Below are 21,145 nucleotides of genomic sequence, written 5' to 3'. Positions count from 1 at the left end.
TTACAGTGACCGCTGCCATGGATCACACTCTAGGTTACAGTGACCGCTGCCAGGGATCACACTCTAGGTTACAGTGACCCCCTCCCATGGATCACACTCCAGGTTACAGTGACCCCCTGCCAGGGATCAAACTCTAGGTTACAGTGACGCCTGCCAGGGATCACACTCTAGGTTACAGTGACCCCCTGCCAGGGATCACACTCTAGGTTACAGTGACGCCTGCCGGGTATCACACTCCAGGTTACAGTGACTCCTGCCAGGGATCACACTCTAGGTTACAGTGACCCCCTGCAGGGATCACACTCTAGGTTACAGTGACCGCTGCCAGGGATCACACTCTAGGTTACAGTGACTCCTGCCAGGGATCACACTCTAGGTTACAGTGACCGCTGCCATGGATCACACTCTAGGTTACAGTGACCGCTGCCTGGGATCACACTCCAGGTTACAGTGACTCCTGCCAGGGATCACACTCCAGGTTACAGTGACTCCTGCCATGGATCACACTCTAGGTTACAGTGTCCCCCTGCCAGGGATCACACTCTAGGTTACAGTGACCCCTGCCAGGGATCACACTCTAGGTTACAGTGACCCCCTGCCATGGATCACACTCTAGGTTACAGTGTCCCCCTGCCGGGTATCCCACTCCAGGTTACAGTGACCGCTGCCAGGGATCACACTCCAGGTTACAGTGACCGCTGCCATGGATCACACTCCAGTTTACAGTGACCGCTGCCATGGATCACACTCTAGGTTACAGTGTCCCCCTGCCGGGTATCCCACTCCAGGTTACAGTGACCGCTGCCAGGGATCACACTCTAGGTTACAGTGTCCCCCTGCCGGGTATCTCACTCCAGGTTACAGTGACCCCTGCCAGGGATCACACTCTAGGTTACAGTGACCCCCTGCCATGGATCACACTCTAGGTTACAGTGACTGCTGCCATGGATCACACTCTAGGTTACAGTGTCCCCCTGCCGGGTATCCCACTCCAGGTTACAGTGACCGCTGCCAGGGATCACACTCCAGGTTACAGTGACCGCTGCCATGGATCACACTCCAGTTTACAGTGACCGCTGCCATGGATCACACTCTAGGTTACAGTGTCCCCCTGCCGGGTATCCCACTCCAGGTTACAGTGACCGCTGCCAGGGATCACACTCCAGGTTACAGTGACCCCCTGCCATGGATCACACTCTAGGTTACAGTGTCCCCCTGCCGGGTATCCCACTCCAGGTTACAGTGACCGCTGCCAGGGATCACACTCCAGGTTACAGTGACTCCTGCCAGGGATCACACTCCAGGTTACAGTGACCCCTGCCAGGGATCACACTCCAGGTTACAGTGACCGCTGCCATGGATCACACTCTAGGTTACAGTGACCCCCTGCAGGGATCACACTCTAGGTTACAGTGACCGCTGCCAGGGATCACACTCTAGGTTACAGTGACTCCTGCCAGGGATCACACTCTAGGTTACAGTGACCGCTGCCATGGATCACACTCTAGGTTACAGTGACCGCTGCCAGGGATCACACTCTAGGTTACAGTGACCCCCTGCCATGGATCACACTCTAGGTTACAGTGACTGCTGCCATGGATCACACTCTAGGTTACAGTGTCCCCCTGCCGGGTATCCCACTCCAGGTTACAGTGACCGCTGCCAGGGATCACACTCCAGGTTACAGTGACCCCCTGCCATGGATCACACTCTAGGTTACAGTGAGCCCTGCCATGGATCACACTCTAGGTTACAGTGACCCCCTGCCATGGATCACACTCTAGGTTACAGTGACCGCTGCCAGGGATCACACTCCAGGTTACAGTGACGCCTGCCAGGGATCACACTGCAGGTTACAGTGACCCCTGCCATGGATCACACTCTAGGTTACAGTGACCGCTGCCAGGGATCACACTCTAGGTTACAGTGACCCCTGCCAGGGATCACACTCCAGGTTACAGTGACCGCTGCCATGGATCACACTCCAGGTTACAGTGACCGCTGCCATAGATCACACTCTAGGTTACAGTGACCCCCTGCCATTGATCACACTCTAGGTTACAGTGTCCCCCTGCCGGGTATCACACTCCAGGTTACAGTGACCGTTGCCAGGGATCACACTCTAGGTTACAGTGACCCCCTGCCATGGATCACACTCTAGGTTACAGTGACCGCTGCCATGGATCACACTCTAGGTTACAGTGTCCCGCTGCCGGGTATCACACTCCAGGTTACAGTGACCGTTGCCAGGGATCACACTCCAGGTTACAGTGACCCCTGCCATGGATCACACTCTAGGTTACAGTGTCCCCCTGCCGGGTATCACACTCCAGGTTACAGTGACCGTTGCCAGGGATCACACTCCAGGTTACAGTGACCCCTGCCATGGATCACACTCCAGGTTACAGTGACCGCTGCCATGGAACACACTCCAGCTTACAGTGACCGCTGCCATGGAACACACTCCAGCTTACAGTGACCGCTGCCATGGATCACACTCTAGGTTACAGTGACCGCTGCCAGGGATCACACTCTAGGTTACAGTGACCCCCTCCCATGGATCACACTCCAGGTTACAGTGACCCCCTGCCAGGGATCAAACTCTAGGTTACAGTGACGCCTGCCAGGGATCACACTCTAGGTTACAGTGACCCCCTGCCAGGGATCACACTCTAGGTTACAGTGACGCCTGCCGGGTATCACACTCCAGGTTACAGTGACTCCTGCCAGGGATCACACTCTAGGTTACAGTGACCCCCTGCAGGGATCACACTCTAGGTTACAGTGACCGCTGCCAGGGATCACACTCTAGGTTACAGTGACTCCTGCCAGGGATCACACTCTAGGTTACAGTGACCGCTGCCATGGATCACACTCTAGGTTACAGTGACCGCTGCCAGGGATCACACTCTAGGTTACAGTGACTCCCTGCCAGGGATCACACTCTAGGTTACAGTGACTCCTGCCAGGGATCACACTCTAGGTTACAGTGACCCCCTGCCTGGGATCACACTCCAGGTTACAGTGACTCCTGCCAGGGATCACACTCCAGGTTACAGTGTCCCCCTGCCAGGGATCACACTCTAGGTTACAGTGACCCCTGCCAGGGATCACACTCTAGGTTACAGTGACCCCCTGCCATGGATCACACTCTAGGTTACAGTGACTGCTGCCATGGATCACACTCTAGGTTACAGTGTCCCCCTGCCGGGTATCCCACTCCAGGTTACAGTGACCGCTGCCAGGGATCACACTCCAGGTTACAGTGACCGCTGCCATGGATCACACTCCAGTTTACAGTGACCGCTGCCATGGATCACACTCTAGGTTACAGTGTCCCCCTGCCGGGTATCCCACTCCAGGTTACAGTGACCGCTGCCAGGGATCACACTCTAGGTTACAGTGTCCCCCTGCCGGGTATCTCACTCCAGGTTACAGTGACCCCTGCCAGGGATCACACTCTAGGTTACAGTGACCCCCTGCCATGGATCACACTCTAGGTTACAGTGACTGCTGCCATGGATCACACTCTAGGTTACAGTGTCCCCCTGCCGGGTATCCCACTCCAGGTTACAGTGACCGCTGCCAGGGATCACACTCCAGGTTACAGTGACCGCTGCCATGGATCACACTCCAGTTTACAGTGACCGCTGCCATGGATCACACTCTAGGTTACAGTGTCCCCCTGCCGGGTATCCCACTCCAGGTTACAGTGACCGCTGCCAGGGATCACACTCCAGGTTACAGTGACCCCCTGCCATGGATCACACTCTAGGTTACAGTGTCCCCCTGCCGGGTATCCCACTCCAGGTTACAGTGACCGCTGCCAGGGATCACACTCCAGGTTACAGTGACTCCTGCCAGGGATCACACTCCAGGTTACAGTGACCCCTGCCAGGGATCACACTCCAGGTTACAGTGACCGCTGCCATGGATCACACTCCAGGTTACAGTGACCCCCTGCCAGGGATCACACTCTAGGTTACAGTGACCCCCTGCCATGGATCACACTCAAGGTTACAGTGACTCCTGCCAGGGATCACACTCTAGGTTACAGTGACCCCTGCCAGGGATCACACTCCAGGTTACAGTGACCCCTGCCATGGATCACACTCTAGGTTACAGTGACCCCTGCCGGGGATCACACTCTAGGTTACAGTGACCGCTGCCAGGGATCACACTCCAGGTTAAAGTGACCCCTGCCAGGGATCACACTCCAGGTTACAGTGACCCCCTGCCATGGATCACACTCAAGGTTACAGTGACTCCTGCCAGGGATCACACTCTAGGTTACAGTGACCCCTGCCGGGGATCACACTCTAGGTTACAGTGACCGCTGCCAGGGATCACACTCCAGGTTACAGTGACCGCTGCCATGGATCACACTCTAGTTACAGTGACCCCCTGCCAGGGATCACACTCTAGGTTACAGTGACCCCCTGCCAGGGATCACACTCTAGGTTACAGTGACTCCCTGCCAGGGATCACACTCTAGGTTACAGTGACCCCCTGCCAATGATCACACTCTAGGTTACAGTGACCCCCTGCCGGGGATCACACTCTAGGTTACAGTGACCGCTGCCAGGGATCACACTCCAGGTTACAGTAACCCCCTGCCGGGGATCACACTCTAGGTTACAGTGACCGCTGCCAGGGATCACACTCTAGGTTACAGTGACCGCTGCCAGGGATCACACTCTAGGTTACAGTGACCGCTGCCATGGATCACACTCTAGGTTACAGTGACCGCTGCCAGGGATCACACTCTAGGTTACAGTGACCGCTGCCAGGGATCACACTCTAGGTTACAGTGACCGCTGCCATGGATCACACTCTAGGTTACAGTGACCGCTGCCATGGATAACACTCTAGGTTACAGTGACCCCTGCCATGGATCACACTCCAGGTTAAAGTGACCCCTGCCAGGGATCACACTCCAGGTTACAGTGACCCCCTGCCATGGATCACACTCAAGGTTACAGTGACTCCTGCCAGGGATCACACTCTAGGTTACAGTGACCCCTGCCGGGGATCACACTCTAGGTTACAGTGACCGCTGCCACAGTGACCGCTGCCATGGATCACACTCTAGTTACAGTGACCCCCTGCCAGGGATCACACTCTAGGTTACAGTGACCCCCTGCCAGGGATCACACTCTAGGTTACAGTGACTCCCTGCCAGGGATCACACTCTAGGTTACAGTGACCCCCTGCCAGGGATCACACTCTAGGTTACAGTGACCCCCTGCCGGGGATCACACTCTAGGTTACAGTGACCGCTGCCAGGGATCACACTCCAGGTTACAGTAACCCCCTGCCAGGGATCACACTCTAGGTTACAGTGACCGCTGCCAGGGATCACACTCTAGGTTACAGTGACCGCTGCCAGGGATCACACTCTAGGTTACAGTGACCGCTGCCAGGGATCACACTCTAGGTTACAGTGACTCCCTGCCAGGGATCACACTCTAGGTTACAGTGACCCCCTGCCAGGGATCACACTCTAGGTTACAGTGACCCCCTGCCGGGGATCACACTCTAGGTTACAGTGACCGCTGCCAGGGATCACACTCCAGGTTACAGTGACCCCCTGCCATGGATCACACTCCAGGTTACAGTGACCCCTGCCAGGGATCACACTCAAGGTTACAGTGACTCCTGCCAGGGATCACACTCTAGGTTACAGTGACCCCTGCCGGGGATCACACTCTAGGTTACAGTGACCGCTGCCAGGGATCACACTCCAGGTTACAGTGACCGCTGCCATGGATCACACTCTAGTTACAGTGACCCCCTGCCAGGGATCACACTCTAGGTTACAGTGACCCCCTGCCAGGGATCACACTCTAGGTTACAGTGACTCCCTGCCAGGGATCACACTCTAGGTTACAGTGACCCCCTGCCAATGATCACACTCTAGGTTACAGTGACCCCCTGCCGGGGATCACACTCTAGGTTACAGTGACCGCTGCCAGGGATCACACTCCAGGTTACAGTAACCCCCTGCCGGGGATCACACTCTAGGTTACAGTGACCGCTGCCAGGGATCACACTCTAGGTTACAGTGACCGCTGCCAGGGATCACACTCTAGGTTACAGTGACCGCTGCCATGGATCACACTCTAGGTTACAGTGACCGCTGCCAGGGATCACACTCTAGGTTACAGTGACCGCTGCCAGGGATCACACTCTAGGTTACAGTGACCGCTGCCATGGATCACACTCTAGGTTACAGTGACCGCTGCCATGGATAACACTCTAGGTTACAGTGACCCCTGCCATGGATCACACTCCAGGTTAAAGTGACCCCTGCCAGGGATCACACTCCAGGTTACAGTGACCCCCTGCCATGGATCACACTCAAGGTTACAGTGACTCCTGCCAGGGATCACACTCTAGGTTACAGTGACCCCTGCCGGGGATCACACTCTAGGTTACAGTGACCGCTGCCACAGTGACCGCTGCCATGGATCACACTCTAGTTACAGTGACCCCCTGCCAGGGATCACACTCTAGGTTACAGTGACCCCCTGCCAGGGATCACACTCTAGGTTACAGTGACTCCCTGCCAGGGATCACACTCTAGGTTACAGTGACCCCCTGCCAGGGATCACACTCTAGGTTACAGTGACCCCCTGCCGGGGATCACACTCTAGGTTACAGTGACCGCTGCCAGGGATCACACTCCAGGTTACAGTAACCCCCTGCCAGGGATCACACTCTAGGTTACAGTGACCGCTGCCAGGGATCACACTCTAGGTTACAGTGACCGCTGCCAGGGATCACACTCTAGGTTACAGTGACCGCTGCCAGGGATCACACTCTAGGTTACAGTGACTCCCTGCCAGGGATCACACTCTAGGTTACAGTGACCCCCTGCCAGGGATCACACTCTAGGTTACAGTGACCCCCTGCCGGGGATCACACTCTAGGTTACAGTGACCGCTGCCAGGGATCACACTCCAGGTTACAGTGACCCCCTGCCATGGATCACACTCCAGGTTACAGTGACCCCTGCCAGGGATCACACTCCAGGTTACAGTGACCCCCTGCTAGGGATGACACATTTCAGGTCACAGTGACTCCTGCCATGGATCACACTCCAGGTTACAGTGACCCCCTGCCAGGGATGACACATTTCAGGTTAAAGTGACCCCCTGCCATGGATCACACTCCAGGTTACAGGATTTCTTTGCACTCTGTGTGCAGTGTGAATGCCCTTGCCTTTGTGAAATAATTGGGGGCACTTCTTCCCTCTCACAGCTACAATACGGGCTGACACTCGGCTAGCGGCTCTCTGACAGATACAGGAACACACCTGGCCCTACCGACAGTGTGATGCCCGCAGTGCCGGCTTACAGATGAATTTACACAGGGAACTTGGGACTAGTAATTAAAAGTGTGAAAATCAAAACCAGGTGCTTGTAAGACTTCAATAAAAATTGTGATTTATGATAAACCAAATAAACTCAGGGCTTTTCAGGAGCCCAACTGTGTCGCTGGCTCCAGCCTGAGCCAGCCCCAGGCCCAATGTCAGTTAGTGACACATACTTTAGTCACTGTAATGGTCAAAAGAAGCTGTTGGAATGTGTGTCATGCGTATGTGTCCAGGGGTCTCAGGGTTTGGCTTGTACTCGGCAATGAGTGCCCATTATTAACCCTTCTTGTCTTTTATATCTAGTGGCATGGCACAGGAAGTCTGTCAAGGCTCACATAGTATTAGTAATTCTACACTGTTTCTATTTAAAGGGACACTCTAAACACTAAAACCACTACAGCTTAGGTGCCAAAATACAGTCTCTGCCGTCTGACAAATAGAGAAAGGCTAGGTTTATATTTGTCAGTCAGAATGCCTCCAGATGCTGTCAATCAAACAACCACTTACTCAGACAGCCACTGGAGGCACTTCCCCCACAAACCCTTTGTTTTCAAAAGGCTCTCATATTTGGCTTCATGATGACACCAAATGCAGTTAATTCTTCTCATTGAGAAGCATTAGGATTATATTTCTCTGTGAGTAGAATCTCATTGTCCAGCATGCGCAATAAGGATGCAATGCTTTTCTATGAGATGTCAAGATTATCAAGGTTGAAGTGAAGTGATTGTGTTTTTATCAGACTTGGAAGGCATTCAGCGACCGACGTTAAAGGGATAGAAGTACTGCATACTCTTATATTTGGACAATAATTGTCTACAGCCTTAAACATTAACAATACAAATATAAGTAGATTGTGATGTTCCCCAACAGTGGCAAATGCCAACCAGGAATGAAAGGGTTACTGCCATAGTCCAAGTTACAGGAAAGGTGAGGGTCCCATAGATCATGGGAGCAGGAGTTTAGGCCATGTTTTGTAAATAATTGATCTGTAAGGGGTTAATGTCCCCACAGATAGTCTTTAATACATGAACCCGGAATATTGACCGCTTGAATTTCTTCCTAGATGCACTAACTATACCGGAAATAGAAAATCCAACTTGATGTTTATGGGTTCCCCCAATAAAGAGATTTGTGGGGTCCAGTGGTTTGCACTCCATGTAATATGAGGCTACATGTTATCAGACTTAGTGAGCACTCCATGTAATATGTGGCTACATGTTATCAGACTTAGTGAGCACTCCATGTAATATGTGGCTACATGTTACCAGACTTAGTGAGCACTCCGTGTAATATGGGGCTACGTGTTACCAGACTTAGTGAGCACTCCGTGTAATATGTGGCTACATGTTATCAGACTTAGTGAGCACTCCATGTAATATGAGGCTACATGTTACCACACTTAGTGAGCACTCCATGTAATATGAGGCTACATGTTACCAGCCTTAGTGAGCACTCCATGTAATATGGGGCTACGTGTTACCAGACTTAGTGAGCACTCCATGTAATATGTGGCTACATGTTACCAGACTTAGTGAGCACTCCATGTAATATGAGGCTACATGTTACCAGACTTAATGAGCACTCCATGTAATATGTGGCTACATGTTACCAGCCTTAGTGAGCACTCCATGTAATATGTGGCTACATGTTACCAGACTTAGTGAGCACTCCGTGTAATATGGGGCTACGTGTTACCAGACTTAGTGAGCACTCCGTGTAATATGTGGCTACATGTTATCAGACTTAGTGAGCACTCCATGTAATATGAGGCTACATGTTATCAGACTTAGTGAGCACTCCATGTAATATGTGGCTACATGTTACCAGACTTAGTGAGCACTCCGTGTAATATGGGGCTACGTGTTACCAGACTTAGTGAGCACTCCGTGTAATATGTGGCTACATGTTATCAGACTTAGTGAGCACTCCATGTAATATGAGGCTACATGTTACCACACTTAGTGAGCACTCCATGTAATATGAGGCTACATGTTACCAGCCTTAGTGAGCACTCCATGTAATATGGGGCTACGTGTTACCAGACTTAGTGAGCACTCCATGTAATATGTGGCTACATGTTACCAGACTTAGTGAGCACTCCATGTAATATGAGGCTACATGTTACCAGACTTAATGAGCACTCCATGTAATATGTGGCTACATGTTATCAGACTTAGTGAGCACTCCATGTAATATGCGGCTATATGTTACCAGACTTAGTGAGCACTCCATGTAATATGCGGCCACGTGTTATCAGACTTAGTGAGCACTCCATGTAATATGTGGCTACATGTTACCAGACTTAGTGAGCACTCCGTGTAATATGGGGCTACGTGTTACCAGACTTAGTGAGCACTCCATGTAATATGTGGCTACACGTTATCAGACTTAGTGAGCACTCCGTGTAATATGGGGCTACGTGTTACCAGACTTAGTGAGCACTCCATGTAATATGTGGCTACATGTTACCAGACTTAGTGAGCACTCCGTGTAATATGGGGCTACGTGTTACCAGACTTAGTGAGCACTCCATGTAATATGTGGCTACACGTTATCAGACTTAGTGAGCACTCCATGTAATATGCGGCCACGTGTTACCAGACTTAGTGAGCACTCCATGTAATATGTGGCTACATGTTACCAGACTTAGTGTGCACTCCATGTAATATGTGGCTACATGTTACCAGGCTTAGTGAGCACTCCATGTAATATGAGGCTACATGTTACCAGACTTAATGAGCACTCCATGTAATATGTGGCTACATGTTATCAGACTTAGTGAGCACTCCATGTAATATGCGGCTATATGTTACCAGACTTAGTGAGCACTCCATGTAATATGCGGCCACGTGTTATCAGACTTAGTGAGCACTCCATGTAATATGTGGCTACATGTTACCAGACTTAGTGAGCACTCCGTGTAATATGGGGCTACGTGTTACCAGACTTAGTGAGCACTCCATGTTATATGTGGCTACACGTTATCAGACTTAGTGAGCACTCCATGTAATATGCGGCCACGTGTTACCAGACTTAGTGAGCACTCCATGTAATATGAGGCTACATGTTACCAGACTTAGTGAGCACTCCATGTAATATGTGGCTACATGTTATCAGACTTAGTGAGCACTCCATGTAATATGAGGCTACATGTTACCAGACTTAGTGAGCACTCCATGTAATATGTGGCTACATGTTACCAGACTTAGTGAGCACTCCGTGTAATATGGGGCTACGTGTTACCAGACTTAGTGAGCACTCCATGTAATATGTGGCTACACGTTATCAGACTTAGTGAGCACTCCATGTAATATGCGGCCACGTGTTACCAGACTTAGTGAGCACTCCATGTAATATGTGGCTACATGTTACCAGACTTAGTGTGCACTCCATGTAATATGTGGCTACATGTTACCAGACTTAGTGAGCACTCCATGTAATATGTGGCTACACGTTATCAGACTTAGTGAGCACTCCATGTAATATGAGGCTACATGTTATCAGACTTAGTGAGCACTCCATGTAATATGTGGCTACATGTTACCAGACTTAGTGAGCACTCCATGTAATATGAGGCTACATGTTACCAGACTTAGTGAGCACTCCATGTAATATGTGGCTACATGTTATCAGACTTAGTGAGCACTCCATGTAATATGCGGCTATATGTTACCAGACTTAGTGAGCACTCCATGTAATATGCGGCCACGTGTTATCAGACTTAGTGAGCACTCCATGTAATATGCGGCCACGTGTTACCAGACTTAGTGAGCACTCCATGTAATATGTGGCTACATGTTACCAGACTTAGTGTGCACTCCATGTAATATGTGGCTACATGTTACCAGACTTAGTGAGCACTCCATGTAATATGTGGCTACATGTTACCAGACTTAGTGAGCACTCCATGTAATATGCGGCCACGTGTTATCAGACTTAGTGAGCACTCCGTGTAATATGTGGCTACATGTTACCAGACTTAGTGAGCACTCCATGTAATATGAGGCTACATGTTATCATACTTAGTGAGCACTCCGTGTAATAAGTGGCTACATGTAACCAGACTTAGTGAGCACTCTATGTAATATGTGGCTACATGTTACCAGACTTAGTGAGCACTCCATGTAATATGTGGCTATGTGTTATCAGACTTAGTGAGCACTCCATGTAATATGTGGATACGTGTTACCAGACTTAGTGAGCACTCTATGTAATATGTGGCTACATGTTACCAGACTTAGTGAGCACTCCATGTAATATGTGGCTATGTGTTATCAGACTTAGTGAGCACTCCATGTAATATGTGGATACGTGTTACCAGACTTAGTGAGCACTCTATGTCATATGTGGCTACATGTTACCAGACTTAGTGAGCACTCCATGTAATATGTGGCTATGTGTTATCAGACTTAGTGAGCACTCCATGTAATATGTGGCTACATGTTACCAGACTTAGTGTGCACTCCATGTAATATGGGGCTACATGTTACCAGACTTAGTGAGCACTCCATGTAATATGTGGCTACACGTTATCAGACTTAGTGAGCACTCCATGTAATATGAGGCTACATGTTATCAGACTTAGTGAGCACTCCATGTAATATGTGGCTACATGTTACCAGACTTAGTGAGCACTCCATGTAATATGAGGCTACATGTTACCAGACTTAGTGAGCACTCCATGTAATATGTGGCTACATGTTATCAGACTTAGTGAGCACTCCATGTAATATGCGGCTATATGTTACCAGACTTAGTGAGCACTCCATGTAATATGCGGCCACGTGTTATCAGACTTAGTGAGCACTCCATGTAATATGCGGCCACGTGTTACCAGACTTAGTGAGCACTCCATGTAATATGTGGCTACATGTTACCAGACTTAGTGTGCACTCCATGTAATATGTGGCTACATGTTACCAGACTTAGTGAGCACTCCATGTAATATGTGGCTACATGTTACCAGACTTAGTGAGCACTCCATGTAATATGCGGCCACGTGTTATCAGACTTAGTGAGCACTCCGTGTAATATGTGGCTACATGTTACCAGACTTAGTGAGCACTCCATGTAATATGAGGCTACATGTTATCATACTTAGTGAGCACTCCGTGTAATAAGTGGCTACATGTAACCAGACTTAGTGAGCACTCTATGTAACATGTGGCTACATGTTACCAGACTTAGTGAGCACTCCATGTAATATGTGGCTATGTGTTATCAGACTTAGTGAGCACTCCATGTAATATGTGGATACGTGTTACCAGACTTAGTGAGCACTCTATGTAATATGTGGCTACATGTTACCAGACTTAGTGAGCACTCCATGTAATATGTGGCTATGTGTTATCAGACTTAGTGAGCACTTCATGTAATATGTGGATACGTGTTACCAGACTTAGTGAGCACTCCATGTAATATGTGGCTACGTGTTACCAGACTTAGTGAGCACTCTATGTCATATGTGGCTACATGTTACCAGACTTAGTGAGCACTCCATGTAATATGTGGCTATGTGTTATCAGACTTAGTGAGCACTCCATGTAATATGTGGCTACATGTTACCAGACTTAGTGAGCACTCCATGTAATATGCGGCCACGTGTTACCAGACTTAGTGAGCACTCTATGTCATATGTGGCTACATGTTACCAGACTTAGTGAGCACTCCATGTAATATGTGGCTACGTGTTACCAGACTTAGTGAGCACTCTATGTCATATGTGGCTACATGTTACCAGACTTAGTGAGCACTCCATGTAATATGTGGCTATGTGTTATCAGACTTAGTGAGCACTCCATGTAATATGTGGCTACATGTTACCAGACTTAGTGAGCACTCCATGTAATATGCGGCCACGTGTTACCAGACTTAGTGAGCACTCTATGTCATATGTGGCTACATTTTACCAGACTTAGTGAGCACTCCATGTAATATGTGACTACATGTTATCGGACATTGTGAAATCTGACTCCAGCACAGACGTGGAAGTGAGAATTTAGGAGGATCTTCTGACAAGTCCCAACACAGACTCCCAGCTCCAGTCACACAACTGAAATATGTCAGACTGGGCTGTGGCACCAAGTGACAGACAGGAACATTCTCAGCTCTGCAAATAGCCCTCAGCTCATAGCTTGCCCCATTCTTGCCACACCGCCCATAATTCCTTGCTTTTTTCAAAGGCATACCTTACAGACAAGTCTGGCCCCCAGGGGCTATGCCCTCCCCTCAATATATGCTTTTTACTATTGGATGGAAGGTTGACAATCACAGGGGAGGAGTGGCATCAGGATTTAACCCTTTCAGATGGCCTGCACATCTTGTCACTGCTATAAACAGTACATGAAAGCCCAAAGGCTGAGGCAAAGCCTACTTCTAGCCCAACAGCTTGCAATCTATTCTGCGGATTATAACCATGCTATCATCTCTATACCAAGGACCTCCAATCTTTTCTGTATATAATAACCATGCTGTCATCTCTTGTCCAAGAGCTTGCAATCTATTATGTATATAATAACCATACTATCATTTCTAGGTAAAGAACTTGCAATCTATTCTGTATATAATAAATATGCTGTCATCTTTAGTCCAATAGCTTGCAATCTATTATGTATATAATAACCATACTATCATTTCTAGGTAAAGAACTTGCAATCTATTCTGTATATAATAAATATGCTGTCATCTTTAGTCCAATAGCTTGCAATCTATTATTTAGATAATAACCATACTATCATTTCTAGATAAAAAGTTTGCAATCTATTCTGCAGATAATAACAATGCTATCCTCTCTAGTCCAAGAGCTTGCAATCTATTCTGTGTATAATAAATACGCTGTCATCTCTAGTCCAAGAGCTTGCCATCTATTCTTTAAATATTAACCATACTATCATTTCTAGGTAAAGAGTTTGCAATCTATTCTGAAGATAATAACCATGCTATCATATCTAGGCCAAGAGCTTGCAATCTATTCTGTATATGATAACCATACTATCATTTCTACCATGAGAGCTTGCGATCTATTATTTATAAAATAACCATGCTATCATATCTAGGTCAAGAGCTTGCAATCTATTCTGTAAATAATAACCATACTATAATTTCTACTATAAGAGCTTGCAATCTATTCTTTATAAAATAACAATACTTTCATATCTAGGCCAAGAGCTTGCAATCTATTCTGTATATAATAACCATACTATCATTTCTACTATAAGAGCTTGCAATCTATTCTGTATAAAATAACAATACTTTCATATCTAAGCCAATAGCTTGCAATCTATTCTGTATATAATAACCATACTATCATTTCTACTATAAGAGCTTGCAATCTATACTGTATATAATAACCATACTATCATATCTAGGCCAAGAGCTTGCAATCTATTCTGTATATAATAACCATACTATCATTTCTACTATAAGAGCTTGCAATCTATTCTGTATATAATAACCATACTATCATTTCTACTATAAGAGCTTGCATTCTATTCTGTATATAATAACCATACTATCATTTCTACTATAAGAGCTTGCAATCTATTCTGTATATAATAACCATACTATCATTTATACTATAAGAGCTTGCAATCTATTATTTATAAAATAACCATGCTATCATATCTAGGCCAAGAGCTTGCAATCTATTCTGTAAATAATAACCATACTATAATTTCTACTATAAGAGCTTGCAATCTATTCTTTATAAAATAACAATACTTTCATATCTAGGCCAAGAGCTTGCACTCTATTCTGTATATAATAACCATACTATCATTTCTACTATAAGAGCTTGCAATCTATATTGTATATAATAACCATACTATCATATCTAGGCCAAGAGCTTGCAATCTATTCTGTATATAATAACCATACTATCATTTCTACTATAAGAGCTTGCAATCTATACTGTATATAATAACCATGCTATCATATCTAGGCCAAGAGCTTGCAATCTATTCTGTAAATAATAACCATACTATAATTTCTACTATAAGAGCTTGCAATCTATTCTTTATAAAATAACAATACTTTCATATCTAGGCCAAGAGCTTGCAATCTATTCTGTATATAATAACCATACTATCATTTCTACTATAAGAGCTTGCAATCTATTCTGTATAAAATAACAATACTATCATATCTAGGCCAAGAGCTTGCAATCTATTCTGTATATAATAACCATACTATCATTTCTACTATAAGAGCTTGCAATCTATACTGTATATAATAACCATACTATCATTTCTACTATAAGAGCTTGCAATCTATACTGTATATAATAACCATACTTTCATATCTAGGCCAAGAGCTTGCAATCTATTCTGTATATAATAACCATACTATCATTTATACTATAAGAGCTTGCAATCTATATTGTATATAATAACCATACTATCATATCTAGGCCAAGAGCTTGCAATCTATTCTGTATATAATAACCATACTATCATTTCTACTATAAGAGCTTGCATTCTATTCTGTATATAATAACCATACTATCATTTCTACTATAAGAGCTTGCAATCTATACTGTATATAATAACCATGCTATCATATCTAGGCCAAGAGCTTGCAATCTATTCTGTATATAATAACCATACTATCATTTCTACTATAGAGCTTGCATTCTATTCTGTATATAATAACCATACTATCATTTCTACTATAAGAGCTTGCAATCTATACTGTATATAATAACCATGCTATCATATCTAGGCCAAGAGCTTGCAATCTATTCTGTATATAATAACCATACTATCATTTCTACTATAAGAGCTTGCAATCTATTCTGTATATAATAACCATACTATCATTTCTACTTTAAGAGCTTGCATTCTATTCTGTATATAATAACCATACTATCATTTATACTATAAGAGCTTGCAATCTATATTGTATATAATAACCATACTATCATATCTAGGCCAAGAGCTTGCAATCTATTCTGTATATAATAACCATACTATCATTTCTACTATAAGAGCTTGCATTCTATTCTGTATATAATAACCATACTATCATTTCTACTATAAGAGCTTGCAATCTATACTGTATATAATAACCATGCTATCATATCTAGGCCAAGAGCTTGCAATCTATTCTGTATATAATAACCATACTATCATTTCTACTATAAGAGCTTGCAATCTATTCTGTATATAATAACCATACTATCATTTCTACTATAAGAGCTTGCAATCTATTCTGTATATAATAACCATACTATCATTTCTACTATAAGAGCTTGCAATCTATTCTGTATATAATAACCATACTATCATTTCTACTATAAGAGCTTGCAATCTATTCTGTATATAATAACCATACTATCATTTCTACTATAAGAGCTTGCAATCTATACTGTATATAATAACCATGCTATCATATCTAGGCCAAGAGCTTGCAATCTATTCTGTATATAATAACCATACTATCATTTCTACTATAAGAGCTTGCAATCTATTCTGTATATAATAACCATACTATCATTTCTACTATAAGAGCTTGCAATCTATTCTGTATATAATAACCATACTATCATTTCTACTTTAAGAGCTTGCAATCTATTCTGTATATAATAACCATACTATCATTTCTACTATAAGAGCTTGCAATCTATTCTGTATATAATAACCATACTATCATTTCTACTATAAGAGCTTGCAATCTATTCTGTATATAATAACCATACTATCATTTCTACTATAAGAGCTTGCAATCTATACTGTATATAATAACCATACTATCATTTCTACTATAAGAGCTTGCAATCTATTCTTTATAAAATAGCCATGCTATCATATCTAGGCCAAGAGCTTGCAATCTATTCTGTATGTAATAACCATACTATCATTTCTACTATAAGAGCTTGCAATCTATACTGTATATAATAACCATGCTATCATATCTAGGCCAAGAGCTTGCAATCTATTCTGTATATAATAACCATACTATCATTTCTACTATAAGAGCTTGCAATCTATACTGTATATAATAACCATGCTATCATATCTAGGCCAAGAGCTTGCAATCTATTCTGTATATAATAACCATACTATCATTTCTACTATAAGAGCTTGCAATCTATTCTGTATATAATAACCATACTATCATTTCTACTATAAGAGCTTGCAATCTATTCTTTATAAAATAACCATGCTATCATATCTAGGCCAAGAGCTTGCAATCTGCTCTACAGATAATAATAACCATGTTCTCTTGTCTAAACCAAGAGCTTGCAATCTATTCTGCAGGTAATACTAACTATGCTGTATTTTGTAGACCAAGAGCTTCCACTCTATTATGTATAAAATAACCATACTGTCTTTTCTAGACCAACAGCTTGCAATCTATTCAGCAGATACTATTAACCAGGCCTATCACAGATGAAATGACCCAAAGCTTGCCATGCTGTGTGTCTGGACTGGCCCCTGAGGGCCCGGGTACTCACGCTCTTGCTGTGGGAGAGCTGTTTCCACTCCTTGTTCTTTGGGTTCCTAAATGCATTTGTCTTCACAGCGAAGCTCTGGGCGAAATGTACCAAGCTCCCCAGGGCTGGCGAAGGCAGCTCCATCAATGAGACCTGCTCTGCATGTCAAGGACTGAGTGCGCACTCTCTGCTGGCACTGAGTGAGGACTCTGCTGGCACTGAGTGAGGGGTCTCTGCTGGCACTGAGTGAGGACTCTGCTGGCACTGAGTGAGGGGTCTCTGCTGGCACTGAGTGAGGACTCTGCAGGCACTGAGTGAGGAGTCTCTGCTGGCACTGAGTGAGGACTCTGCTGCACTGAGTGAGTGAGGAGTCTGCTGGCACTGAGTGAGGATTGTCTGCTGGCACTGAGTGAGGACACTGCTGGCACTCAGTGAGAACTCTGTGCTGGCTCTGAGTGAAGACTCTGCTGGCACTGAGTGAGGAGTCTCTGCTGGCACTGAGTGAGTGAGGAGTCTGCTGGCACTCAGTGAGAACTCTGTGCTGGCTTTGAGTGAAGAGTCTGCTGGAACTGAGTGAAGACTTTCTGCTGGCTATCTGACTATCTGCTGTCACTCAGTGAGGAGTCTCTGCTGGCAGTGAATGAGTGAAGACTCTCTGCTGTCACTCAGGGAGTGAGGACTCTGCAGGCACTGAGTGAATAGTCTCTGCTGACACTGAGTGAGAGGGGACTCCCTGAGCGCTCCGGACCAGCTGGCAGTGAGTGCAGGAGCTGAGTGCAGGCTGGGACCGGAGACAGTGAGGGTCCAGCCTGATGGTGTTAGGTTACAGAGTCAGTGATGACATCAGCAGCTGCTCTCAGTGTGATACAATGTTTCTATACTCTGTGTGTGTGTATACTATGTGTCTATAGTGTGTGTGTGTGTGTGTACTGTGTGATACAGTGTGTCTGTACTATGTGTGTGTATACTATGTGTCTATAGTGTGTGTGTGTGTGTGTGTGTGTGTGTACTGTGTGATACAGTGTGTCTGTACTCTGTGTGTGTATACTATGTGTCTATAGTGTGTGCGTGTGTGTGTGTGTGTGTGTACTGTGTGATACAGTGTGTCTGTACTCTGTGTGTGTATACTATGTGTCTATAGTGTGTGTGTGTGTGTGTGTGTGTGTGTGTGTGTGTGTGAACTGTGTGATACAGTGTGTCTGTACTCTGTGTGTGTATACTATGTGTCTATAGTGTGTGCGTGTGTGTGTGTGGTGTGTGTGTGTGTGTGTACTGTGTGATACAGTGTGTCTGTACGCTGTGTGTGTATACTATGTGTCTATAGTGTGTGTGTGTGTGTGTGTGTGTGTGTGTACTGTGTGATACAGTGTGTCTGTACTCTGTGTGTGTATACTATGTGTCTATAGTGTGTGTGTGTGTGTACTGTGTGATACAGTGTGTCTGTACTCTGTGTGTGTATACTATGTGTATATACTGTGTGATAATGTGTGTCTATTCTGTGTGTGTGTGTATATATATACTGTGTGTCTGTACCCCTTGTGTGTGTATACTGTGTGTATATACTGTGTGATACAGTGTATCTGTACTCTGTGTTTGTATACTATGTGTATATACTGTGTGATATAGTGTGTCTATTCTCTCTGTGTGTGTGTATATATATACTGTGTGTCTGTACCCCATGTGTGTGTATACTATGGGTATATACTGTGTGTCTATTCTATGTGTCTATAGTGTGTGTGTGTGTGTGTGTGTGTGTGTGTACTGTGTGATACAGTGTGTCTGTAGTCTGTGTGTGTATACTATGTGTCTATAGTGTGTGTGTGTGTGTGTGTGTGTGTGTGTGTGTGTGTGTGTGTGATACAGTGTGTCTATACTCTGTGTGTGTATACTATGTGTCTAAAGTGTGTGTGTGAGTGTGTGTGTGTACTGTGTGATACAGTGTGTCTGTACTCTGTGTGTGTATACTATGTGTCTATAGTGTGTGACAATGTGTGTCTATTCTGTGTGTGTGTGTGTGTGTGTGTGTATATATATATTGTGTGTCTGCACCCTCTGTGTGTGTATACTGTGTGTATATACTGTGTGATACAGTGTGTCTGTACTCTATGTGTGTATACTATGTGTATATACTGTGTGATATAGTGTGTCTATGTGTGTGTGTGTATATATACTGTGTATCTGTACCCCTTGTGTGTATACTGTGTGTACATACTGTGTGATACAGTGTGTCTGTACTCTATGTGTGTATACTATGTGTATATACTGTGTGATATAGTGTGTCTATGTGTGTGTGTGTGTGTATATATACTGTGTATCTGTACCCCTTGTGTGTGTATACTGTGTGTATATACTGTGTGATACAGTGTGTCTGTACTCTGTGTGTGTATACTATGTGTATATACTGTGTGACAATGTGTGTCTATTCTGTGTGTGTGTATATATATATTGTGTGTCTGCACCCTCTGTGTGTGTATACTGTGTGTATATACTGTGTGATACAGTGTGTCTGTACTCTATGTGTGTATACTATGTGTATATACTGTGTGATATAGTGTGTCTATGTGTGTGTGTGTGTATATATACTGTGTATCTGTACCCCTTGTGTGTATACTGTGTGTATATACTGTGTGATACAGTGTATCTGTACTCTCTGTGTGTATACTGTGGCGAAAGTAACCTCGCCACTGTTTTTTGGAGGGGCCTGTTTGCCAGCCTCCTGCCCTGCGACTATGGCCCTGGGATGTATTGCCCTTTAACTGTATTTGGGCATAATGGATTTGTATAATGCTGTTCCTGGCCCTTTAAATACTTTGGAGCAGTGTTCCAACTTTAAATTGGCACTTCAAATGCAGTCGAAGTGTCAAAGTCGTCGAAGTGGCCGCCATTCGACAAACGAACACGCGGCCATTTTAACTTATTCGAACGCGGTCAGCGGTGTGTGCAGCCAAATCTATGGGACTGTTTGCGGCTACCCAAATGCACGAACACCGCTGACCCGTACCTACTTCGACACCGCGGCTGGAGACTAATTCCCGTTTGAAGATTTGAACACTCGTTCGAATGGGACTTAGTCAATTTCTCAGGGTAAAATAGACCGACAGCACAGCCCAAATCCATGGAACTGTTTTGGGCAGGAAATTGTGCCTGCGGTCGGTCACAAAGGACTTCCAGCTAACTTTTGAACTAATGGAAAGATTTGCATGATTTTTGAGTATGTTCATATTTCAAGTATGCTGATTAATAATATGTAATTTTTTATGAAGATGGAATGTATAGTTTTAAAGTTATAAAAATGTATAAAAAATTATGATTTTTTGCTTGGAGATAATTGAGTA

At 45.1% G+C, this 21,145-nt stretch overlaps 1 protein-coding gene across 4 annotated transcripts in view; it reads right to left on the bottom strand.

Annotated features, from left to right (window-relative positions):
* Nucleotides 1-17,974, bottom strand: part of COL24A1 (collagen type XXIV alpha 1 chain) — an 808,926-nt gene extending 790,952 nt beyond the window's left edge. For all 4 annotated transcript variants that reach the window (XM_063427613.1, XM_063427615.1, XM_063427616.1 and 1 more), the window contains exon 1: nucleotides 17,832-17,974. In XM_063427613.1, coding sequence (XP_063283683.1) covers nucleotides 17,832-17,887 — 56 coding nt within the window. In that variant the 5' untranslated portion in view covers nucleotides 17,888-17,974. The remainder of the gene's footprint in view (nucleotides 1-17,831) is intronic.
* Between the last annotated feature and the right edge of the window lie 3,171 nt (nucleotides 17,975-21,145).

This window comes from Pelobates fuscus, chromosome 7 (assembly GCF_036172605.1).
Source record: "Pelobates fuscus isolate aPelFus1 chromosome 7, aPelFus1.pri, whole genome shotgun sequence".
Taxonomy (NCBI): domain Eukaryota; kingdom Metazoa; phylum Chordata; class Amphibia; order Anura; family Pelobatidae; genus Pelobates; species Pelobates fuscus.
Note: the sequence above shows the minus strand (reverse complement) of the source record. Positions and strands in the feature narration are given on the sequence as shown.